The following is a 17,178-nucleotide window of genomic DNA, read 5'->3' on the forward strand; positions in this document are numbered from 1 at the left end:
CCACACCACACCACACCATACCACACCACACCATACCATACCACACCATACCACACCACACCATACCACACCACACCATACCATACCACACCACACCATACCACACCATACCATACCACTTTATTTATAAAGCACTTAAAATAGCAACAAGGCCAACCAAAATGAGAAGAGAAGGCGAAACAAAAACAAGCAAAGGGCACAGTTTAAAATGCATCGATCCAAATAGATAAAGATGAGAAATACCTTATTGTCTGCCGTACACGTCACACCTCCTTATAAGTCGCGTCAGTCCAAGTATGTCTAATAAAGTGGAAAACAACATAAATACGTCGCTTCGCTGTATAAATTGCAGGGCATGAAATGGTGACTTGTAGGCCGAAAAATACGGTAAATGACTAACGATATAGAAAACAGACAAGTTAAAATCAACTCACACAGTGTCAAAAGCTAGGGAATAAAAGTGTATTTTTAAACAAGACTTAAAAACAGTGAGAGAGGGAGCCTGCCTGACATGCAGTGGTAACTTATTCCACAGTTTTTGGACCTGCAACAGAGAAGGTTCTGTCACCTCTGAGCTTAAAACGAGTACCTGGAACCAAGAAAAGCCTCTGGTCTCGGAGAGCGCTGTGGTCATATGGCTGCAGCAGATCAGCGAGATAGGAGGGGGCAGAACAGTTCTTGAATTAAACTGTAAGTTTAGTTTGCTGTGGTGTCTAAAGTGGTTTACAAATAAAGTTGGATTGGATTGGAATAACAAAAACACTTGTTAAAGTTGGTACCATATCTGCAGTGACGTCAGTCGTAAACCTAATCTGATCTCAGTGGGAATGAAAAGCAGAGACGGAGATGAGACATCCAGAGCAGCTCTGACATCATCGGGTAGTTCCCCTTAGCTCAGCACTTTTCAGTGGCTGTTTGGCTGCCATTCATTGGAGGGGGAGGGGCCCTTGTGGGTCATTGCCCAACTTTCTGACTGACAGTGAAAAAACAAGAGGTTCCTTCTCACGCCAACACAAAGGCACTCTCAAGGCAGAGCTTGGCCCCGGCTGGTGAACCCACCACGTGCGTTTTCTTTTTCTGAGTGTTTACAGAAGCAGCCGTTGACCTTTAAGCAGCCACAGAGGTCCAGAACGGCTGTGGCACGTCCGAAGCATTCACTCATTCTCATTCGTGTGAGATTTATCAAACAGGACTGTACTAAAACATTCATCGGCTACAGAAAGGCATGGCAAATCCGTCATGCTCAGTTTGAAGTGGTTCTTCACGACTGACCATCAAGGAGTATTCATAATGACTACTTAAAGAAAATTATTTTTCAGGTCCAATTTGCACTAAAATTTTAATGCCATTTCTTTCAGTTAAGCCTGTAATTTCCAATCACGTTTCACGGCTTAATTTCTTATTCTAATTAGACTTGGGATGATTCATACTCAGTGGAATTTTTCAGCACTTTGTGAAGCAGTTTTTTTTTTTTTTTTTGTAGGTTTTTAAGCTTTGTGTTAGATGTGAGAATCAATGCGGTTCTTGTAGCTGTCTGCTCTGTACAAGGTTAAAGCCTGAAACTGGTTAGATCAGCTAACAAAGACTGGAGGAGGAAACACAGGAATGCTTTCTCTGTGAGGGAAGTCCAGACAGCTGGCTGTTCCCTCAGGCAGCAGAGTTAACCAGCCGAAGGCTCCTGCTACATTTATTTTGTTACACTGACTTTTTATTTTATTTTACTTGTGCCAACACACAAAAAGAACCTTTACTTGCACTTGAGGCTTTTATGGAGTCAGTTTTCTTTAACCTAAGGGAATGTGAGATTTATACAACCTTTTGAAAGGAAAACTCTCAAATCCAATTTTATTTTAATTATTCTAACTAGGGCTGGGTGAACATGACCAATAATTCATATTATGCTATTTGGGGAATTATTACAGTACACGTAGCACATCGCAATATGTTTAGATCCCCCTTTAATCTGTGTTTTATTGTTTAACTCAACATTTTAATATAATGAAGTGGTGAACTGTCACTCGCAGACATTCATTCTTTAACTCATGTTCTCATTGGGACAAAAGCTCTGTCCTCACAGATTCCAGCTGCAGGAGAGACTTTTGTTTCAGCCCAGCTCCAGAACAAAAATTAAAATGCATTCTAACAGCAGGACAGAGTCTTCTGACCTTGTTACACTCGTGACCAAATCAAACCGAACGAACCTGTTCTTGCACATGCAGTTCATGCAGACTCACGCTGAGCATGCAGCAGAACTGTGTTTAACGACCAGATCTAGAGCAGCAGCCGATGTCACACAGTCGTTATAATTATGGGCTGCTTGGGTTTAAAATAAACACAACAAAGTTGGAGCAGGAGCTTGAATGACCAATGGTAAAACATAATAACTGTAGGTACGAGACGATCCCTGCGTCACTGCCGACGTGCGCGTTCCACCAATGTTTGCGGTGCACGTAATGGGCACAAGACTCCCCTGAATTGCAGCAACACAAACCCCGCCCCTCAGGGGTATTTCTTTTTAATTTTTTATTATGACGTTGCCAGAAAGTTCCTCTTTCACCACATTTTTCATTGGATGGTTTCTGTTCACGCAGTTCATGGCTGATGAAAATGTCGCTCTAGTCCAACCTGATTAAAAAGTATGTTCTGGCTCACAGCACTCAAATCAAAGGTAGACAGCAATAAAATGTAATATTTGATCTACCGTATTTTTTGCCGTATAAGTCGCCCCTTTTTGCATAAATTTGCAAATCCTGCGACTTATACACCAAAGCAACTAATATATTTTTTTCCACCATATTTATAACCCAATTTTTGTCTGAGATCTGATTATTTCATTCATAATTACACAAAAAATAAACATTACCATTTGTAGCCGCTAGAGGGCCCTCGAGGCTTATGGCAAGCAAAGTGTCTCATTAATAGGTAAAAGTGGCTATTAATGAGACACTTGGCTTGCCATACCAAGCCGCCTACGTCTCGCTCTGGAACTCCTGGAGCAAACGTCAAATCAGCTGCATTTCATCGCGCCGCCCAGGCGAAATGCAGCTGATTTGACCAAAGAAGTGCTTTTATTAAGAGAAAGTTCAGCTGAGCCACACTTTTACTATAATGTCGAGCAAACAAATAATTGTTTGTAAGTGTTAATCTTGTTAAATTCTTGTTAAAATCCTCCTGTGCACGCTCCCACGGCCACCATTTTGGCAGCCGATCGATTTTTGGCACAGCACCGATCGACATTTTTGGGTTGTCAACGGTGACTCATAACAAACACGATGCGTCAGTGGTGATGCATAAATGTGACTTACACGGCTAAGTGACGTTTTTGTTTTTTTCCCACCTTTTTAGACATATTTAGACTGATGCGACTTATACGGTGGGAAATATGGTAAATACTGACTGACTTTCAAGACAGTCTGATGCTGAGAATGTGTTAAGACCCTGAACATGGTGATGTTTAATGATCTTTCACAGCAGATGCAAAACAGCAAAAATGCTTTCTCTTTGATCCCTTATTAATCTAATTATTTTCTATTTAGTACAGTTATTATTTAATTTTATAATAATGAATATAAGTAGCAAATGTTAACCAAAAAGTAATTTCCTATTTCTCCTGCAAATTTCAGGTGTTTGTTTTATGGTTTTCAAGGTTAAATCAAAGGAAAAATAAGAGTAACTTTTCAAGACTAAAATTGCCATAACTACCTGATTTCTTCATCACTGCAGACAATCTTGGTGTCAATCTTTTTTTTGTATCTCTCCTCTAACTGTTCCAATAAATGTTGACAGGCTACAAGACAGCAGCACATGAACCAATAAAGCAGCTAGCACAACAAGACTTACCATTTGATGACATCATTAATTATCAACTAGTTCATAGTTATGATTCTTTTGTTTCAGATTTTTTTTTCTTTGTGCTGTATTTTGCTTTTGTTTTCAGTTAAGTTAGCAGCACGGCTAACTGTCTCCATGCAGCATATGCAAAGCCACTTGAGTTTTCTCAGAGATGATGTTGTTGGCGCTTATCGGGCAAACACAACATTGATAAAGTTCAGAGTAATTCTGATGGTGATGAGCCGACTTCTATAAATGTCCTGAATCAGGAATGCTGAGATCCTTCCATGCGAATGAGCCGAGCCAATCTTCAAGAATTAAGCCGCGTTCGTTCAAAGTCTCCCTTGTTTTGTTCATGAAATATACACATATACTTATAAAATCCAGAACATTTAAACACTTGAAGAATAAAACAGTTAAAACTTTAATGTCAATAGACAAACAACAAACACCTACAGGTAGTGAATTAAATGCTGAAGGCTAATAGCCATTAAAATTTCTACTTGATATTTGTAATATAGGCATTTTTGATATCATAAACTCTGAACGTCTTAATTATGATATATTGCCAAGACCCGAATCTAATAATGAACACCACTGTAAGATTTCAAATTTGTATCAATCATAGTTTCATTTTTGTTGTTGTTGTTCTAATCTATCTTTAGTTTATTTACTCACTTCCTGATCATCTAGCTCACGGGTGTCCAAAGTGTGGTCGGAGGGCCATTTGCGGCCCTTGGAGTGATTTTGTGTGGCCCACAACTGCAATTTAAGAACAGTATAATTTTGGCCAGCAGGCTTAAGAGGTTGATGCAGACTTTCTGCATATTCATTGGTAATTCATTTTTTTTATACATTATTTAGGTTTAACAGCAAAAACGGATGAAAAACAATCTTCTCAAAATTAGCAATATTAAACAAAATACTAACCTTTGGCTATAATCTTTATATTTTCACTTCATGGTACAAAGCACCAAAAACCTTTCCTGATTTCTACCAGAAAGGAGACTTTTGGATAGTTATTCATAAAACTTGGCTAAATATTGCAGTTGATAAAATAATCAAGAGAGAAATTGGACATTTTTAAATGAATATAATGTGGTATCATCTACATACGCGCTGATCAACTTTATCAAACCTATTAATCTGTTGCAGCGACTGACAGCTGGATGTTTTTTCTGAACTTGGATCAGCCTTTTGGGTCGTCCATGGTCCAAAAGGCTGATCGACCCCCTTTTTAAAAGGAGACTTACTCAAATTACATTTTGTTGCTGAGAACAGACTAAAATTAACTTTCCAAACCCAAGAAACAACAAACATAGACCCAACAAATAAAATATATAAATGATTTTTTAGCAAAAATATAATCTTAGTGTTTAGGAAACTTAATGTTTTGGATCTACAACTATTTAAAACTCGTTCTCCACCGGAATTAGTAAATTTTTGTCCTTTCTCCAAATCATTGTTCACATTGAAAGTTAAGTTCACATTTTTGTCGCTCACGAGTCGTTTCTTCTTGATAGATTTGGTCCACATATGAAAACGTTTGGACACCCCTGATCTAGCTGCTCAGTTCCACCTATTTATTTCTGAGCACTAACCAGTCTGTCCCTCTGGCCTGTGGTCACACAGTGTCTCTGTACGTGTGTCCAGGTAACAACTCCAACTGCAACGCTCTGACCCACGGCGACATGGTCAGCCTCGACGAGGGCCGCTTCCCTGCTCTGGAGCTCAACAACCGACGGCTGTCCGTGAAAAACTCCTTCTGTCGGAAGAACGGCGTCTACACCAGGTGAGACTACTCTGACACAAATAGACTAACTCCAGTTTAATGAGTGTTTGTGAATGTCTGAGTTCAGTTAGTTGAAAATCTAATACCTTAACTGGGACTTGTGATAGAAAATCTGCAGATTGAATCATCAGTTTTGACTTGACTGGAGACTTTAAATGAAATCTGCTGGTGAAGATTCTCAGTCATCCAGATCATGGTGAATCCCAAAACTGTTCATCATTTATTTTGTTTTTTTAATCTTTTTTATATATATTTAAATTAGATCATTAGAAGTGGTTTATACCATGAACAAGAGTTGGATTTGCACCTAACCTTATTTAACTTGTAATTATTTAATTGCCCACACTTAAAGATGATAATGTTAGTGTAATTTGTTTGCTAGACTGTCGCATTAGAAAATTATCTTGTAAACCTGTGGATGGATTTCAATGAAATGCTCAAAAAGTAGATGCTCACCTACTGGTGAATACTTCTCGGAGTCAACCCTATTCAAGATGGCACTGACAATTAAGCTACCTTAGTACAAACTTTACAATACTGAGCTAAAATCTAGTATGGTCGTAGCTGGGATTCATTCTGAACAAATCATTTAACTGTTGGTTTGTTGGTAAAATATCTTATAAACATCTAAATGGATTTGATTGAAGTTGTTAGGAAAATAATCATTGGCCTTACGACTTCTGGAGTCAGTCGACATGGCCACTGCCTCAAATGGACAACTCCAAATTGTCTTTTTCTCAGTCACTTTTACAGCTATTGAGCTAATTTTAAAGTTGTAGTTGCTAAGAGTGGGCAGCCCGGTGGCGCAACTGGTAGAGCTGCTGCCTCTCAGCGAGCAGGTCCTTGGTTCAAACCCCGGTACAGGGGCCTTTCTGGGTGGAGTTTGCATGTTCTCTCCGTGCATGCGTGGGTTTTCTCCGGGTGCTCCGGTTTCCTCCCACAGTCCAAAAACATGCATGTTAGGCTGATTGGTAACTCTAAATTGTCCCTAGGTGTGAGTGAGAGAGTGAATGGTTGTTTGTCTCGTTTGTCTCTATGTGTCCCTGTGATGGACTTGCGACCCGTCCAGGGTGTACCCCGCCCCTCGCACAGTGATTGCTGGACATGGGCACCAGCGACCCCCGTGACCCAAAATGGAACAAACGGGTAAAGATAATGGATGGATGGATGGATAGTTGCTAAGAGTTGTTCACTGCACGTCCTCTGAGCGTGACATCTTTCAAAATTGCAAGAGATTTTCAAGGTTTGACCAAAACAGCTTTAACATCATCACAGTTAAAACTCTGACATGAAAGGTGATATGCATTCTTTCAATGGGAGGCCTTCGATCTGGGGGAGTCTGAGACACGTGCAGTCTGTTTCCTCCTCCTGTGTGTCCACACAGAGGAAACCTCAGTCTTTTTTAATAGAAGAATGCAAAAAATGCATTTTATGTGTGCTTTCCTGTAACTGCAGTGATCTGAAGCGCAGATCAAAGCAAACGTAGGTCTTTGAGAAGCTTCCAGCAGCTTGTTACCTCGACGTCTCCTGATCTGTAGAAGAAGCTGGGAGGAAAAGAATGCACAGATGTACCCAGAGAATCGGCTCCTTTGAACTCGCAGGGAAACCCAAATCCCAACACCTGAGCCAACGATTACAGATTAATGCGGCATCTTGATCTCCAGTCTCAGAGCACCAAGGACAGAATGAAACCCCTCAGTCTAACTCGGAGCTACGTCTGACAGACAATGCCATTTACAGCTGATTCTCATGATGATTTTTCTCTGTGTGGGGATGATGGGCATCTGGTATACTCATGATTTGTGTTTATCTTGTAAACTTAAAGTAAAACGTCAGGAAATACTGTTTTTGGCTATGTCTGTGTGCATGTATGCATTTGCCTGTCTGTTTAGCCCAATTGAAGATGACTGACTGTAGAAGACACGTTAGTACCTTATTGGCCGTGACATCAGTCATGGAGCATGAAGTCTTTCTCCAAGCTTGGCTATTGGCTAACCAAATGAGGACCCATATTTTTTTGTTTTTTTTCATGTTTATATAACAATGCACTCAAAACCGACATACTGAAGGGAAATAACACATTAGCAAATATTAACAAAGTCTATGCTCAATAATCCAGGTATACAATCCAACATTTTTCAGTCAGGTCATCTGGATGAAACGTTTCAGCACAATAAAAAGAAACTGTCCAGATGACCTGACTGAAAAATGTTGGATTGTATACCTGGATTATTGAGCATGGACTTTGTTGTTTTCAACCAGTTTGACACGACTGTCAACAAGAAAGAGGGCCGGCAATGGAGGAGGGGGCGTAACAAAAAGACCATCTTATCACAAGCAGAACTGGTTTGTTCCACGTTGGAGTAAGCGGTTGGGGGAAGAATCAGTTTTGTTGTGTGTTTCCTTGACTGATGAAGCCTTCCGGATCGAAGACGAAACGTTTCAGCACACAAAAAAAAGAAACTGTCCAGATGACCTGACTGAAAAATATTGGATTAGCAAAAATTAGTTTCTAGAATTGGTGCCGCCCAAGGTGGCTTCATATTGGAGTATCTCTGTTACATTCATTCTGCGTTTGAAAACTTTTATTTAGCTTTTTCTGGATGTAAATCGATTTTTCTTTTGTTTTGGATGAAAATTTCTTCTGGTATCGGATGCTGTGCAACTGGAAGGAGTTTTACTGAAAACATTTTACTTTTGGACACCTGTTATGATGCGTAACCATAGCAACATGATGATTTTTTATTTTTTTTTTTGACAATTGGGAGCAGCTGATTAACATCTTCAAAGCTCAAATAAAACTTCAACTAGAGCACCAAATCCTAAGAGTTGAAAAGGAAGTGCCGTGGACGAAGTCCCGTCTCCCTGGCGGCGGTTCTCGAGCACCTGATCACCGAGATCTTGTAGCTGGCGTGGAATGCAACTTGTGACAGCGGGAGGACCGGGATCATCCTCAGGCACCTGCAGTTGGCTGTTCATGGCAACGAGGAGCTCGGCAGACTGCTGGAAGTAGTGGCCATTGCTCTGGGAAGAGTTCTGCCCTGCATTCAGGTGGCCCTGCTGCCCAGGAGGACCGAGAAGCTTGCCAGGTCTTTGTGGACGGATTGGCATCTGTGGCCAGTTTCTTTGGATCCACTGTGGAAGATCCTTCCTGCCCACAGTCGTCAGCATCTAGAACAACTCTTGAATAAAGCCAGGATGATGATCCATCCATCCATTCATTCATTTTTTTCCCTTATCTGGAGTCGAGTCGCAGGGGTAGCAGCCTAAGTAGGGAGGCCCAGACTTCCCTCTCCCCAGCCACTTGGGCCAACACCTTTGGTGGAATCCTAAAGTGTTCCCAGGCCAGCTGAGAAGCATAGTCCTTCAGTGTGACCTGGGTCTTTCTCTGGGTCTTTTCCCGGTGGGATGTGTCTAGAACACCTTACCAGGGAGGCGTCCAGGAGACATCCTAACCATAGATGAGGGTAGGAACGTATATTGACTGGTGAATTGAGAGCGTCGCCTTTTAACTCAGCTCTCTCTTCACCACGACAGACCGGTACAGCGCCCGCTTCACTGCAGACGTATCTGCCTATCGATCTCTCACTCCATTTTTCCCTCATTCGTGAACAAGACCCCCAAGATACTTAAACTCCTCCACTTGGGGCAGGACCTCCTCCCCAACCCAGAGAGGGCACTCTACCCTTTTCCGGCTCAAGATCATGGCCTCGGATTTGGAGGAACTGATCCTCACAAGGACGATGAGTTACATTTAATTTCACTTTGGGATTAGCAAAGTATTTTTGGATTCTGAATTTGAATCAAACCTCAATACTTTTGCATGACGTTTGTTGTTTGCTGCTGTTTAGTCAAAGAACATTTGCATTACTACACAACAGTATGTGTGTGACAACTGGCCCTAAAGCCTGATTTATAGTCCATGAGAAGCGAGATGTCTCACTGACGTGGTTGCGTGACGAAAATTGCATATTTTTCTTCTTTCAGTCCCACACTGAAACCACATCTAGTACATTACCCACAGTCAGGATGTCTTCCCGCATCAACTGTTTGTGAAAAACTTACAGAACATCTTTCTCCTCAGTTCAGAACATAAATGCCAGATCATCCTCCTCCAACTCCTTCATCATCAACTGAAAATAGCCATCCACTCTGACGCTAGCTATGTTTACATGGACATAAGTAATCGGGTTAAACGGCCATTCGAAGTAAAAATGTGTCATGTAAACGCCCCATTTGGATTATTTTTTGTTAATTCAGCACAATCCAAAATAATCTGTAATCAGAACGAAATGGGTGGTTTATGCTGATTCGTAACCTGAAGTGTATCCATGTAAACACGTAATCTGTTCATTTTTTTCCGATCATGAAAAACTGACCTGACTGCGCATGTGCAACTTTGCCATTTCCGCCTGGCTAATGCTAATAATGTTAGCATGTCGGGGAGAAGCAAAATTGGTCGGTGAGCGACACAACATTCCTACTAGAAACTTTGAAAGAGCTCAAAATGATCTGTATTACATGTAGCTCAGTCAGGGAGTGAATTAACGTCTCCACCGTCATTAAAACCTGTTGGGTGCTTAGGTTTGTTAACGTTCATCCCGTAAGTAAACCGGAAGTAGAACTTCTTCTTCTGCGTTTTTTAAGGAGAGTTTACCGCTCTGCGCATGTCAGTACTTCTGTTCAGAACAAAGCCCGCTGCATGTAAACGCTCATCATGAACGGATTGTGCTCATGTAAACGATACATTTTGAAGTATTTAATCTGAAAACATTTCAATCAGGTCAAAGAATTTTGTGCATGTAAACATAGGTAATGTGTCACCGCGTGGTTGCTGTTTGCGCGTGACGTGCTGCAGATGGAGATCAGTGGGAGGGCTTAACAGCACTTTCACCCCACAGTTTCTCTTGGAGTATAAAATGCTCATGTGGAAGGAAAAAAAAAAAAAGTCTCACACTCACGTCAGCCAGATCCGACATGTCTTGTGAAGTATAATCAGACTTTTATTCTCTAACAGTCGGTCAAAAACGACAAAAACATTTTACAGAATTTTACTTCATGCATGTGTCCATGGAAGTCAAAACAGCACATAGACTCTTTCCTATCTCACTAAAGGAGAATAAATCAACATACTTGTTGATGAAGATAAACGGATTAAAACCGTATTTCCATTTAGTAGTTTGAAACTGGTTTAAGCTTTGAGTAGCTCTCAATGAAGTAATTCAATCTAGATTAACACGATATTAAACACTCTTGAGTGACAAAGCTCTTGAACACTTCAGACATGTTAATGAGTCCCTTTAGGCGAACGTATCTCGATGAGAGCCCGGTGAGTAAAGACCAGGGGCAGATTTGATTTCGCTCCTTGGTTCTCATTCCTTACCTGACACATTGCTGACTGAAGTTTGCTGTGAGGGGATTAAGTTGACCCTTCTGTATCCGAGCGAGAGGGCTTATAAATAATTTACACCTCACTCTACAGTGAATAAGACTCAAGAAGAGGTGAGAGTGGGATGCGATCACTCTGTTTTCATACAGACAGTTTATCATAAAGTCCCAGCAGGCTCACAACAGCAGCTTCGATTTTCCTTGCTCAGTTTTTGTTTGACTGTTAAACTTGAGCTCACTGAGAGGACAACGAAGACAATGGAGGATGCTCAAGGTCTTAGTGTTAAGATTATGCTGAGTCGGCATTCACGCTATTGTTTTTCTCTTTTTTTATTTTTTGTTATATGCAATCAAACTACTTCTGCATCATTTGTGTTATTTGAACCATTTATATAGCAAGACGTATATAGTATGCTGTATGTATTTTATATTCTTTATGCATTTTATATTCTTTATGTAATTTATTCCTGTTGATCTTTGTTCTTACTGTAAAGTGTCCTTGGATGTCCTGAAAGGCGCTTTTTAAATAAAATTATTATTATTATTATTATATTATTATATAAGACATTAGGGCAGTGGTGGCGCAGAGGTTGGAGAAGGTGGGCCTGTGATTGGAAGGTCGCTGGTTTGACTCCCCGGATCGAAAACAACAAAATATGGTGGAAAAAGTGAAACGCCCTCACCTGCCTCCACCCTCGTTTGCCCCGCTTTAGGCCCTTGAGCAAGGCTCTTAACCCCCACCATGTGCTCCTCCGGGCACCCAAGATGGCAGCTCTCTGCTCCACACAGAAGGCTGAGGTAGCTCGGTGGTTGTGTCAGGATGGGCATCCGGCGTAAAAAAACAAACATTGCCAGATTTCCGTGTGAGTTCGCTGTGGTGACCTCTGAAGAAGGGAACAGCCGAAAGTAGAAGAAGAAGAAATGACAAGACATTCAGCTCAATTGGGAATATTGTGTCATGACTTTAGCTTTTTTTTTTTGTAACTTTTATACATTTCAAAATATTTACCGTAATTACCGGACTATAAGCTGCTACTTTTTTCACACACTTTGAAACTTGCAGTTTATATAATGCTGCAGCTAATTTATAGATTTTTTGGGGGTTTGTTTTGACGGGCTAACGAGCTTCGTGCCGCCAAAACATTTAGCTTCATCACACCCGGGCACTCACATAGCTGCCCAGTACACGTCTCTCTTGAGGGGTGGGTCCTCATGACTCAGTGAGAATATCTGTATAAATAAAGGTAAAAGTTAAAAATTTGACCAATGAAATTAACAAACAGGTCACAGTGGACAAATGAAACTTCGAATTACCGTAAATGCAACGCACTTTCACTCAGTTATTCAGGTCAGTTATTTTGCACTTGATGAACAGACCTTCATGGAAAACGCACAAAAAAATGCTGATGATGCAGCTTTCAAGTTAAAGGTGATTGATGTGGCTGTCGAAGAAGGAAATAGAGCTGCTGCACGTAAGCTAGGCGTTTCCTGGTAGGCTACTGTATTTATTTATTTTTAACCAGCCTCGTTACAGGCATTGTTCAGAAAAAAAACTTTTACTGTATGTATTTGCGTATGTTACCGGTATATATATTTAATTAAAAGTTTTTTAAAAAACCTTTGCGTAAGTATCTCTTGTTACAATGTGAACACCTGCGGCTTATAGACAAGCGCGGTCTATATATGGACAAAATTGAATTTTTAAATTTATTTAGTGGGCGTGGCTTATATTTGGGCGCACTAAATAGTCCAGAAATTTTGGTAATATTGTTTAAAATTAAAATCCCCATAGAAATAAATTTCGATGTTGCTGCTTCAGCATGCTTGCTTTATTTTAATTTTCATTTCTGACACTTTTAGCTTTTAGCTACTGTTTGGCTACTTTTATCAACCGATTTGCTGATGCTACCTTTAGCATATCTTTAACAACTTTTGGCTACTATTTCATTCGTTTTAGCTACATTTAATTTAACTCTAAAAAAGTAGGTACATTTATAGCTCTGTTTGTGTTTGGAAAGATTGTGACAGCCATCTTGAAAAAAGTTTATCACTCAGCGATTCATTTCTTTAAAATTGTTCCAGTAGCTGATATATTTTGCTAACAGACAGACAAGCCTACACAGGCATAAAGAAACAGCCAATTACATGAGCTCATGCCTTTTATGGCAGTGGGAGATAATAAACTGTTGTATCTAACTCCAAAATATATAAAATGACCTTCTAAGATTAAAATAAATTACTTCATTATTTATCCCAAGAGAACATTGACAATGAGAGTTGTCAGTAAAGCTTCAGAAGAACTCCAGCAGCATCCCTACCGTTGAAGCTGCACTTCTTTCATAAGTGGATTAATTTCAGCTTGATTTAAGCCATCAAGCATAACTGATTTACTGCGTGCTCGGTGATTTCCCAGCGGAGCTTTGCGTTTTGTCCACGCTGCACTCAAAGTACCACCCCTTATGAGAGCTGCTGGAATTCACCCATAACATGTTTGAAATGCCTTCCACATAAATTAATTAAAAGGGGGGAAAAAAAAAGTTTATGCAAATGCAGTTTGGACGCATAAAGCAGCTGTGTGCGCTGCGGCCGCACCACTGCCTGCGGCCCAGGAAGTCTGTCCAATCAGGACCGATCAGCAGAAACACACGGGGGTTTGTTCAGCAGGACGAGTGACGGTTGGAAGTACGATTCACTGCGAAGAGGTTTGTCTTTCAGTATAGTTTAAAATAATAAATCCTGAAAGAATTTCAGGATAAATCCTCCCCAAGCCCTCCAAGGAAGGATGCCCTCTTAGCTCGTCCACATCAAGCTTAAATCCGAGCGACACATTTGATCATCGCAGCACGACGCTGACAGTTTAATCATCGTTCTTGTGGGCCACGATAACATTTGCCAGAGCGAAGCCCGGGGCTGCTTTTCATCTGATGACCCCTGAAAGAGCTCTGTTTATAATTTAGTCACAAGTGGTTTGACATTCCGCAGCCCACGGAGAGACGACTGAATCAGGGAATTATTCGATGCTGGCTGTGAGCAGCGAACGTATGAACGTCCCATGATTCTCATCAAGTCGCCCCTCTTGCTAACATTCACATGCAGAGGAGCGCACGGATGAACGTTAAATGATGGAGCGTCTCTGTTAATGACAGTGGAGGCAAAACTGACCCGTTTGCTTATGTATCTAAATTTCTTTGACCTTTCAAACTGTGCGTGTAATAGTTTTCCTTTAATTTAGGTATATATATATATATATGTATATATATATATATATATATATATATATATGTATTTGTTATTTATTTAAACTTAATCAGGTTAGTCTCACTGAGTGACGAGGACTCGTTTTCAAGAGACAGACAACATATAAAGTACAGACAACAATAAAAAGCAATAAATAAAAAATAGTGTTATAAAAACAATAAAATCAAAATGCCATAGAAAGCAAGGTAAAATACTAACTAGTACTAACCCATGTAGGTACCAGGTATGTACCTTGTAAGTATGGGGTACCTACATGACGTACGTTTCTTGCAAGTACGAGGTACTTCCATGTAAATACACAAATACTTACATGTAGTACAGGGACTAATAAGGAATATGTACCCTGTAAATAGTGGGTACTTACTTGGACTGTAGCCTGTAAGTTCCCGGTACTGACATGTAGTACATACCTTATAAGTATCAAGTACTTATATGTGATGTACCGCATACTACGGAGGGGGTTTACCACCATAAATATTCAGTATTTACATGGGGTACAAACAGTGTTGCCAGATCTCATGATAGAAACAAGCAACCAGCTCTATGAAAACAAGCCCAACTGGCAACCCACCACATTGTGTAAAACAGGCTGCTTTTAAACAAAATGTCTTTAAGTTTTCTACTTTTATATTATGACAAAATGCTAAATCAGTTTAAGGATTAATGGACATTTTTACATAAAACTGACTGTTTGTTGTTCTTCTTACGTCCAGGTCCCCTCCCAGACCCAGTCCAGGAAGTCTCCACTACTCAGACGAGGACGTGAGCACCAAGTACAACGACCTGATCCCTGCAGAGAGCAGCAGCCTGACAGAGAAACCCTCTGAAATCTCTGACTCACAGGTGCAGCGGCAGTCCTACCTTTACCGCACATCTTCTCTGACCTCAATCCTGTCTGCGCTCAGCAGCATTTGTCTCATTCTTGTGCCTGTCTGTGTGTGCACACCGTCATCTCCTGAATTCTTCTGGAATTCAGCATCGCATTGTCAGCTGTAATATGTTTTTGGTCTGTTCTTGCTGCTTCTGATTATTATTTGTATGTGTGTGTGTGTGTATGTCAGTCACCTGTATGTATTCGGCCGGTCGGCAGAGGTCAGAAAATTTAGCTACGGCTAATGCAAGAGAGATTAATGAGCAGTTTATAGAAACCTGCTGAGAACGCCTCTCAGCAAACATCCACCTGAACTCCAAGCCGCAACACTCAGTCACCGAGAGGACCGAAGAGGGATTCAGTGTGAAAATATTATTGCAGAGCTACATATTTAAAGTTTCCACCCCAGACGAACAGTCTATCCAAATCTCCTTCTCAGTGAGTCGAGTCAGAGTGATCTCAGTGGAAAACTACAGTATTTTATTGGCTTTCCTCCTTGGTAAAAATATATATATATATATATATATATATATATATAATATATATATATATATATATATATATATATATATATATATATCAATATGTGTCCTTATGTTTAAAACATTTAAGCACAATTTGTAAACACATGCTAGCCACCATGTGTTTGGTTATCTACAGAAAAGGCCAAAGTGACTGAAAATAAGTCGGCATTGGAGAGGTTTATAGGAGCGACATTTGGAATTGAGAACTCTAAAAATTTTGATATTTTCATACTTGTTTACACTCCGATTTGTTGTGTAAAAGATGCAGATAAAGCGCTTCATTTACATTACGAGCGTACCCACATTCCAGAATTGCATATCAATGAATCTGGAAAACTACTGCACCATTTGATCAAATTAGGTTCAACCGTTTGTATGTTTGAACTCGTAGTTTTCAATAGGAACAATAAAGTTTTCTATATATCGTACTTGCCGCTGTACAAGTCGCATCAGTCCAAATACGTCTAATAAAGTGGAAAAAAGAATAAATACGTCGCTTCGCTGTATAAGTTGCATCTATTATGCGTCACCGCTGACAATCTGGAAATGTGGGCCAATGTGCCAAAAATTGATTGGCTGCCAAATGATGGGCACGGGAGCGTGCACGGGAGGACTTTAACCTGATTAACACTTAAAAACAATTTATTTGTTTAATATTTTTTTATTTATTTACCCTTTATTTATCCAGGTAGTCTCATTGAGTCACGAGAACTCATTTTCAAGAGAGACCTGTTTAGGAGCAGATGGGGGTTAAGGGCCTTGATCATGGGCCCAGAGTGGGGTGAATAAGGGTGGGGGCAGGTGTTGATCTACCCCACCCACATTTTTTGATGTTGTCGGTACCGGGGCTTGAACCGGCGATCTTCCGATCACAGGTCCACCTTCTCTAACCTCTGCGCCACCACTCTCCCCCCCCCCCCCCCCAACATGCACTTTGACGGTCAAATCAGCTGCATTTCAAAAGCTGACTTGCGGCCGCGGGAGCGCGCAGAGGAGGACTCGCTGTTCATTCCTTTAAAATTTAACAAGATAACCACCTAAAAACAATTATTTGTTTGTCCTGATGCATGCTCAATAATCCAGGTAGAAAAATCCAAAAAAGTTCAATCTGGTCCTCTGGACATTCATAAAAAACAAAAAACAAAACAAAGCAAAAAAATCTAGAAACGTTTCGTCTCTCATCCAAGAGACTTCCTCAGTCTGAGGTGCTGTTTTCAGCTCAGTCTCTTAAATTGCACCTTCACAGAGTGGATCAACCAGTTTGCTGCTGACAACCAAAACCAGCTGATCACATGCTCAAGAAGGACCATCAGCCTAACAATGGATCATTAGCACACTGATGGCTGTTTACTACTCACAGAGGGCTGAGTGATACTAGCAATCACAGCATTGTAAGAGGGGGACAGTTGAACCCGGAGGCCTCCACCCCTGTTTAATGATGGACGGTTTCTTTTCACAAAGATGGCCTCCTTTACTCCTCTCTCAAACCATCGTTCCTCTCTGTCCAGGATGTG

The 17,178-nt window shown here is 40.6% G+C and overlaps 1 protein-coding gene across 1 annotated transcript in view; it reads left to right on the forward strand.

The window, feature by feature from the left end:
• Positions 1 to 17,178, forward strand: part of sdk2b (sidekick cell adhesion molecule 2b) — a 463,183-nt gene that overhangs the window by 436,105 nt on the left and 9,900 nt on the right. The window contains exons 43-44 of the mRNA XM_037691533.1: positions 5,485 to 5,623; positions 14,983 to 15,112. Of these exons, the coding sequence (XP_037547461.1) occupies positions 5,485 to 5,623; positions 14,983 to 15,112 (269 nt within the window). The remainder of the gene's footprint in view (positions 1 to 5,484; positions 5,624 to 14,982; positions 15,113 to 17,178) is intronic.

Source organism: Nematolebias whitei, chromosome 17 (assembly GCF_014905685.2).
Source record: "Nematolebias whitei isolate Nwh7 chromosome 17, NemWhi1, whole genome shotgun sequence".
Lineage (NCBI taxonomy): Eukaryota > Metazoa > Chordata > Actinopteri > Cyprinodontiformes > Rivulidae > Nematolebias > Nematolebias whitei.